Below are 9,309 nucleotides of genomic sequence, written 5' to 3'. Positions count from 1 at the left end.
GATTGTCCTCGGACGATGGTGGCGCAGCTGGGAACAAGGTCGTCGCAGTCCCGTCGTAGGGCATGCCATGTTGGAACGTGCTGACCAGCGATGTGGTCGCAGCCGAGTGCGGCGGCGGCGGCCGTGCGGGGGTCGGCGCCGGTGTTGTGACCATGGAGGACCCCCCCCCATGGAATGGCGCACCGTCGAGACCGGCGAAGCGGGAGGGCCGCCATACTGTTGGGGTAGCGCCGGTGGCGACTGGATGTGCGGCGGCGCCCAGGCCGCCGTATAGATCGGCCCGGAGACGGGGAGCGGCAACGCGGCTGCAACAGCCTGGCGTCGAGTGGCGGCGACGACAGCAACAACGTCGGCTGCCGCGGCCCGGCGATCGCGGCGGAGGCCGCCTGGTGCGACGGCTGGCACGGCAGCCGCGCCGGCCCGTAGGCGGCGAATGATGGTGCGGTCGGTGGCGGTCCGTAGCGACTGGCCAGGAAGAGGCAGATCCCTTGGACGACGGTGGTGAGATGGCGGATTGCTCCGGCGATCTCCTCCGGGGTGAGGGAGACAAGAAGCGGCGGCGACGGGATGAACATGATCGAGCCTGAGCAATCTGATACCAGATCTTATGGTTGCTAGGGTTTGAGCGGGAGAGAGAGCTGCAAGGGCGCGAGAGAGTCGGCCGCGGGGGTCCTTTCCCACGGCCGGGCAAGAAGGAAAAGGGTTTTCCTTCTTAATTCTTCCTGATTAGATTGATACATCTCCTCTCCATATATAGAGAGGTTTACTTGACTCCCAAGTAAGGCTTACTTGACCCCTAAGCAAACCCTAGGACTAACGGGCCCAAGCCCATCACGTACTCTAACAATATCATATTTTGGAACACATTCTAACATGAACTATTTAAACACACATTCTAACATGAACTATTTAAAGAGGATAAGTAACATGAACTATTTAAAGAGGATATCACATTTGGATACAACAAGATAAATTCTAACATGAACTATTTAAACACACATATGAGAACTGGTAATTTACCTATTGTAGACCTCAGACATATTGTTCAAGAGGATATCACATTTTGGAAAATCACTGAAGAAGTTCTTCACCAATTGGTTAGGTGGTTTTTCCTCTAGCTAGGTGAAAGCCTCGATGTTGTCCTCCTTCATTTTCTCTCTAGCCAGGTTCCACTTTGGTAAGTTTGTTGACCTTGCAATGGCCCAGAGCAGGTTTTTCAGTGTTTCCCCTTTGAAAAGCTTGTGGAAGTTCTGGTATAAGTGCCTCACACAAAATCTATGCTCTGCATCTGGAAAAACTTTCCCAACTGCATTTATTAAACCCTGAAAAATGGCAGAAAGTCACACATAAAAACACAAGACATCAAAATTGTAGATAGCACAAGCACAACATATCAAAATTGTAGATAGCACACCATTACCTTCTTCTTGTTACTCATGATAGTATATGGGCATGTGTTGATAATGTTGAGGTCATTCTTAAGTGTTGTCAGGAACCATTCCCATGTATAAGTAGATTCCACTTCCACTAATCCCATGGCAATAGGAAATATGCAATCCTTTGGGTCTATGCCCACTGCTGTTAGTAGTTGGCCTGTGTATCTACTCTTCAAGTGGCAACCGTCAACAAATATTATAGGCCTACATCCATTTAGAAAGCCTCTCTTGCAAGCATCATGGGATCACTGCAATGATGACAAATGGTCCTTTGGAAGAACATCATGTGTCTCCTTGACCTTGGTAGTTCTCACGGTAAATTTGCTCCCAGGGTTGCACCTTCTCAGTTCTTGGCCATAGTCCCATAGGTGGTTATATTGTTGTGATTTATCTCCATGGATGATATCAAGTGTTGCCTTTCTAGCTCTTCCTAGTTTCATTTTGTTGGGCATCAAGTTGAACTCTCTCTGCACTTTATTCCCAAATGTTGTGAGATCCATTTTTTGGTTGTCTCTTAACTCATCCTGAATTTCTGTGTAAGAATCTTAACTGTCAAACACTTTGAATCAAAGTGTTTATGACATGTGTGATTGCCATTGTGTTGGCTTATTACAATGCTTCCAGTCCTATTGTCTTTTGATGCTTAAGTAGCCAAGGGCATCCCTGAGAACAAACAACATTAAGCCTCTCACTCTCATTTCTTGCTTTGGAAATTTTAACTTTGTTCCTCGTAGTGTAGGCATGAAGTACCATCCTCGCTCCTTCATTTCACCAAACACAAGCCCTACCCTGAACACTGGATTGTTCATGTCAAATTATGGATTGTAGGCCCTAAATGTGTAGTTGAGCTTCTCAAGTTCTGCTTTAGACAGGTTGAGATCATCATCATCCAAAGGGTCATCCTCTGGTATATATCCTTCCTGCTCATTGTTATCACCCACTTCTGCATCTATATTCTCAGTGAATATATCATCATCCATATCTTCCACATCAGTCACTCTCATCAAAATCAGAATCAGTTTCCTCTGCATGCTCCTCTTCCTCTTTGTCCTCTCCTTGCTCTGATTCTGCATCTGCATGCTCTTCTTCACCTCTTCCATCTCCATGCTCATCTTCATCTCTCTCCTCTCCTTGCTCTAAATCTGCATCTGCTCTGCCCTCTCCATGCTCTTCTTCACTTCTACCCTCTCCATGCTCTTCTTCACTTCTACCCTCTCCATGCCTTCCTTCCTCTCCCCCTTCAGCTCCTCTTGAAATAATTACATCTGACAGAGGGGGCCATCAATGATCACATCTTCAAAAAAAAATCATGATCTTGTTCTCCTCATCAACTATCACCAGCAGAGTCTTAGCTTCCTTACTTGCATTGACCATAGCAGCAATAACCTCTTCACTATCCACACAAACAAGACCATCAACAATGTCCTTGCCTCGCAAGCACCAGTATACTTGCAAATCAGGAAAACCATGGGAGTAATCAAACTTGTCCAAACAGTACTTCACCATTGAGAGTGACCATGTGTCTGCATGCCAGTAATCAAAAGTTGCATACGTGTTGTAAAGGTAGGATCTATTCACTCCTTCTCCGATGAGTATGCCATTATGCTCAAACTCTACTCAGAACAAAAGACTTTCTTCTCCTGAAGTAACTGAAAAAATGAAAAGCAATATTCAGAATTAGATAGGAAGCACGACACAGGTAATCAACTACATTACAAAAATTTGTTGATATATTCACTGAAACAGGGGTCAGGTAAAACTGAACATTCACACAGAAACAGGGGTGAGGTAAAAACTGAACATTCAGACAGAAATAGGGGTCGTTAAAACTGAACATGTTCAGACAGAAACAAGGGGTCACGTAAAAACTACAAATTTGTTGGTCGATTGTTGTCAAACATTTGGAAATTCATAACATAACTCATTCTACACACTTGGATCAGCAACAATAATCAATCCCCACTAATTTAACCCTAAAGCGACCACCAACCTTCGGTCATGATCGACACCCCGTAAAGCCAAAATCCGTCCTTCCTTCAACCTCCTACAATAATAATCTATCCTGCACAACTAATCTACCACCGAAAACACCAACCTTTGCGACCTAAAATCCGTCCCATCACACACAGAAACAGGGGTGTGCCGCGACGAGAAAGGGGGGAGGGAGGGCTCATACCGTACTCTGGAGGGAACAACCCCGGTTCCCGGAGGAGCGGCTCCATGTCGCGTCGATCGACGGTGCCGACACCAATGCCGTCGATGGAGAACCACAGCCGTGTCGGAGGCAGCGGTCTGCTCGAGACAGAAGAAGATGGGTTAGGGAGGGTTTCTGGACAGCTGGGCAGTTATATCAAGAACGGAGGTCTATGGAAAATGCTCACCACCCAAGGGGGTTTATGAAAAATGCTCAGCCAAGCCGAAGCAACAGCCGACGCGTGCCCCCTTCCGACGTGGCTACCGCCGCGACGCGTTTCGAACACTTTTGTGCCCAAATGTTACCGCATCAGAGTTAATGCACTACTTTTCTGGGTTTTTTTTTCATGTATGACTACGTTACAGCAACGAAAGTTTATGTACCCCAAGTGTAATTAACTCTATTTCTTGTTTAGAGCTCCATTAATGGTCTTTATTATAAATTTAGTACTCCCTCCATTCCGATGTATAAGTCATTCGCGTAATTCTAGGTCACCGATTTAAAGAATTAAATATATGTTATATGTTATGAAAAATATATCACTAGATTTCTACACGAATATAGTTTCTAAATATATATTTTTTGTTACAAATGATACATATTTAGATAGTTAAATTGTCGACCTAGAAGACTTATACACCGGGACGGAGGTAGTACCCGCAAATTCTGTACACATTTTATTTTAGTGTGTATGTGGTCCATATTGAAATATTGAAACCACGCCTTATAATTCAGAACGGAGGTGATAATCTATACGTGCAACCTTTACCAGTAAGGCATGAAATCAGAAGAAAACAGAAAGAACTACTCCAAAATAAATGAGATTACGTTTTAGATCACTACTCTAATTGGAGGACCATCTGGTGGCTCCAGCTACACCCTTCGTGATCCAACCAAAGTCATAACTTATTCCAGCCGCAGAGATGCAAAATCAGCATTTAAAAGTCTAATGACCAAAACAGGTTTGTTAATACTATCATGCAAAATTCAATTATTAACCTTGGATTGAAGTGGAGGAGAAGATAAATTCCATCCATGGGCTCACATTTGAGCTTTGATACTGAGAAACTATAAAATGTGGATACTATCAATAAAAATATCCTTCGAGGCAATATTTCCATTGAAGATTTCACTCCCGCTATAACGATACAGCCAAAAAGGAAGAAGAGATCATCTCTTCAATCAGAATTATGACACTCTTGCACCCTGCAACGATTTGCAGAAAACCATGCCTGCCGAGGTGCGCATTGGTTGCTCACCAAGAATTGCTATGCAGTTATCCGTTGTCTTAAGGTGAGGCTGAACAGACTCCCAAATCTTTTTCTTTTGAACCTGGCAAAAATACAACAAACCATGAGCTGTGTTGCTGCAAAGTATGTTCCATGGTAACTCACTTCTGCAAAATAATCTCTTACATAGGTTGGATTCATCGGAGTGGACAAAAAGCGAGATGGCTCTAGGCCTATCAAGATTTTGAATTTTTTATATTATTTTCACACAAACAAAGAGTCATGCTCCCTCCGTTTCTTTTTTTTCTTTTCGAGAAAACGCAAAAAGCTTTTGCTTTCATTGTATTAAAAAGAGAGGGTTTGGTACAATCCTCCTAGGAGGCAAATTACAGTGCAATTACAGGGGTATTAGTGCACATCCCAGGTCTGCGGCAATAGGACGCGGAGGCCCAAAGCTCCGGCTTTGGCCCAAAGAACAGCCTCATCCTTAATCTTGCCAATCACAGTAGTGATGGAAGGGCACGCAAGTCTTTTTAGATATTTCACTAGGAGACTACATACGGATCAAAATGAATGAATCTACATTCTAAAGTATGTCTATATACATCCGTATGTACTTTTTTAGTGAAACCTCTTAAAAGACTTATATTTAGGAACGGAGGGAGTAGTATTTTACCACTTATATTTTACTAAGCGTTTTATGACCTAACAACCAGGGATTGCCTCTCAAGAATCCACAGAGTTCCCAGAAACTATCAGTGAGATATCAGTTTTCTCTGCAGGTTTTCTCACCAAATTTAGTCTGCATAAGGTGCAGACCTGTATTATGCAGAACTAAGAATGAGTAATACTCCCTCGGTCCCTCCGTTCCTAAATATAAGACCTTTAAGAGATCCCAATATGGACTACACAGGGAGCAAAATGAGTGAATCTACACTCTAAAATATGTCTATATACATCCGTATGTGGTCCGCATTGGAATCTCTAAAAAGTCTTATATTTAGAAACGGAGAGAGTACATCACAAAGAAAGAAAGACAACGATGTGGCAGTTAGCCGTGTAAGCTGTCTCTGCAAATGACTCGATGTAGAATAAACTGTGTGGAATTTGGCAAGAAATCTGTTTTCAATACATTAATCTTGCTCACTAGGTTTACATAAGCATCATATATTTTGAAAAGAAGTTGCACAAAATATGGATAATTTCAGGTAATAGTTTTGTGACCAATATATCAAGTGGGACATGGGTTGTAACTATGTACAGTACTAGATAAAAATACACATGGCTTATACTACATATATAACATCATGCTCCTTGCTCCGAAATTCATGCAACAAATCTTAAGTGGTTGTGTCCTGGTTCATATGTGAATGCATAATGTACTACCCATCGTTACCAGTTGCAACTAAAATTGATCCCTTCCATGTACCTGTCTCGTTCATCAGCTATGACTACATTGAATTGTGCATTGGAGCTGTTGTGAGCAACATTTAATCAAAATAATGTTGTTCATGGTAAAATGTAGAACATTAAGGAAAATCTTTATACAGTTAAGCGGACAACATACACAGGGCTTAAGGATACTAACTGTAGTAATCTGCATTACTTAGCATAACTGGAATCGTCAAGAGACAATGCCAAGACAAATGTCTAAATTATAAGTGATACCTGGTTTCCCGTTGCAGGTTCAGATTGAAGACTCTTTTCATCTTCAGATCCAAACCATACCCTTTCACCAGGAACAGAACCTTCTGGAGGGGTGAGCAACTCAACAGCCTCGTGAGAAGCATCAGAGGCACACATAAGCATGCCATTAGACTTGATGCCGCGCATGTTTCTTGGTTTCAGGTTAGCAAGAACAATGACATTGCTGTCCTGCATAGATCGCATGCCATAGCTGATGTCATCAGTATATTCAGTAAAATAGAAGAAAATAACTTGCACTTCATTGCAGACCATCTATATACCCAAAGACGTCAATAAACAAACTGAATGCAATCGTAGAGTGAAGCATGAGGATCTTGGCTCAAGCTAGACCAATCCTGGTAAATTCAGGAAGGTTGGCACCTGGTATTATCTCACCAAGTGAATCGACACTTCCAGCATAATCATTAAGTAAGCTGTACACTTCATCTAATAGCGATGTTGCTCTTAATTGATACATACTAAAATTTCCAGTTCGTCCACATAGATACTGGTAATAAGTAGTTACTTGCCCGCCCGCCCGCCGAAATGCGCAATTTATGTGATCTATACAAAAACTTGAGCATACTAGCTAGTACAGTACATCATTTCTAAATAACTGAAAAATCTTGGATGGACGAGTTCTCATGCATCATTCATAACCTGGAGTTGGTCGATGGGTAGGTATTTGACGAGGCCGCTGCAGATGGTGCGCGGCTGCTCCTCACCGACGTCGACCTCCTCCACGTAGAGAGTATCCGCCTCCGGGTGCAGCCACGCCTTGACGACCCGCCCCACCCGGATGTCCAGGAGGCCAGCGAGCTCGCCCACCGGAACCTCGCCTTTCTCCTCCTCCCCAGCCGCGGGCGCCGGCTTCTTCTCCTCTACGGCCGCGTGCGTAGGTGCCGGTGCGACGACGGCGTCGGAGGAAGGCAAGGAGCAAGAGCAGAAGAGGGCGGCATGTTTGGCGGATCTCGCAGCAGACAACGGTGCCAAGAAGGAGATGGATTTGGCTATGCCCCTGCAGCCAACTCGGGTCCTGGCGAGGATGGGGGTTGAAGGCGGGGAAGGGAGGCGGAGGTGAACGCGACAGCTTGATGCGAAGGCCATTCTCGCTGCGGCCATCATCGTCGTGCCGCTCTCAGGCTTCAGCTGCCGCCGGTCCGGCTCGTCTCCGCCGCAAAGCGAGGCGCTGGGATTTTATCCGATGGGGAAGGAAGGGCCCAAGTGATCCGCAGGCCGGTGGCCCATGTGTGGAACGGTGCAACCAAATAACACAATTTCTACCGCTCAAAAAAAAGCGACATTTTCTATTTACAGTGAGCAAGTGCGTCCGGCATAGTGCATACACGGGAGAGGAAGTAAAAACTGATCTAAAGAAAAGGTAAGAGCAACTTTAAGGGGGCGATTCAAACGGACAGCGTTTTTTTTTGTCCGTTTGGGTCTTTCGTCGGTCTATCCGTGTTCTTTTTGTAAATGGGTCGGCACATGTATCCAACAGAAAGCACATGAACAACAATATTGTAGTATTAAAATAATAAAAGAGAGATGGTTGGGGATGGACCAACGAATTAAATAAGCAGACAGAGGTGGGTGGGTGGTTGTGTGATAAGTAGGCCAGGCCGGCCACATGCGGACACAGAGAGGATGCGTACGCGTCCGCGTCGATGCATTTCTGTCCTAAATTTGAGCCGAAAATGGATCGGCACGGACGCGAAGCGGACACGTTTTGGCAATGGGTCCGTGCGTTGGACCATCACTATTGTCCGCGCGGATCCAAACGGACGGCGGCGGACGAAATGGATCGCCCTGTTGAAATTGCTTTAAAAACTGAACTTTCCTCGACGTTTCCTACAAAAGCACTACACGGTTTTATGACACGTGTTTTTTAAAAACACCATGATATTTATGGAAACAATGGTTTTGTATATGAAAAACGTTTATTATCAACAGATGAAATTAAGAAAATGTAAGCCGCGTCCTCTGGTGGATACTTGTCCCTATGGACCCGTCACCGCTGTGTCTAGCCTTATCTTCTCCCCGCACGCAATCTCCTCCTCCACTCATCTCTTTCCTCTCTTTTCCCCTTTCTATCTCTCTTCGCCACCCCCACCCCACACCACCACACCCCGTCGCTACTACAAACTAACGGAGTAGGAGGAGAACGACGACAACCACAACGTGTTGTATCTGTGTCGGAGCAGCTCTGTCACAACAACATAAGTGGCCCGTCATGAGCTTCATCGCAGCACCCCGTCGCCATCACGTCATGAGATGTTACCGTCGCATGCACCGGACAGTGCTGTAGTGGAGCACTCAACGGTGGCTCCCCATGTTGCGGTGCAGTGCCCGCGCGGAGGCTCAGAACCTGGTGTTGCAAGGAAGCTTCATAGGTGCATCCTACGAAGCTTCACCGGCGGCGCTCGGAGCTGCTATGGAGCTTCAGTGGCAAGCTCAAAGTTGCAATGGAGTGTCCCGGTGGCTGCAATCGAGCGCGTCTGTCTGCGAATGAACACCACCGTGCCTGCAATGGAGCCCCGTCGCGGCTGGGGCTGTAATGGAGCTTCGCCGGAACACCGCACGCCAGTGGCTGCAATGGAGCGCGTCTGCTGCAATAGAGCTCTGCTGCAGCTGCAATGGAGCTTCACCGGGACGCCGACGGTGTTGTGTGGACCTTTTTTGCGTTGCGGTGCTGCCATGGAGCTGCAGTGGAGCTTCCCCGGGGGGTCATCAGTGTTGCTTTAAAGCTTGTTTTCCATCGGCTCTA

The 9,309-nt window shown here is 45.6% G+C and overlaps 1 protein-coding gene across 1 annotated transcript; it reads right to left on the bottom strand.

Moving 5' to 3' along the window:
- Positions 1-4,597: 4,597 nt before the first annotated feature.
- LOC123426426 (aminoacyl tRNA synthase complex-interacting multifunctional protein 1) lies at positions 4,598-7,789 on the bottom strand. Its single transcript, XM_045110263.1, has 3 exons — positions 7,206-7,789; positions 6,528-6,734; positions 4,598-4,962 (listed from the first exon to the last, which is right to left on the bottom strand). The coding sequence occupies exons 1-3, from the start codon at positions 7,668-7,670 to the stop codon at positions 4,819-4,821; spliced, it is 816 nt and encodes a 271-aa protein (XP_044966198.1). The 5' UTR covers positions 7,671-7,789; the 3' UTR covers positions 4,598-4,818.
- Between the last annotated feature and the right edge of the window lie 1,520 nt (positions 7,790-9,309).

The sequence above is a fragment of the Hordeum vulgare genome, chromosome 2H (assembly GCF_904849725.1).
Source record: "Hordeum vulgare subsp. vulgare chromosome 2H, MorexV3_pseudomolecules_assembly, whole genome shotgun sequence".
In the NCBI taxonomy this organism is placed as follows: Eukaryota; Viridiplantae; Streptophyta; class Magnoliopsida; order Poales; family Poaceae; genus Hordeum; species Hordeum vulgare.
The sequence above is the reverse complement of the archived record's forward strand: the minus strand, read 5'-3'. Positions and strand labels throughout refer to the sequence as shown.

What these genes read in the sequence shown, in the direction of transcription:
- LOC123426426 (XM_045110263.1), bottom strand. Translation starts at nt 7,670, where the DNA reads ATGATGGCCGCAGCGAGAATGGCCTTCGCATCAAGCTGTCGCGTTCAC. An exon ending in TACCCATCGACCAACTCCAG is followed by an intron (nt 6,735 to 7,205) that starts GTTATGAATGAT and finishes CGATCTATGCAG; the next exon opens with GACAGCAATGTCATTGTTCT. An exon ending in AACCTGCAACGGGAAACCAG is followed by an intron (nt 4,963 to 6,527) that starts GTATCACTTATA and finishes TATTTTTGCCAG; the next exon opens with GTTCAAAAGAAAAAGATTTG.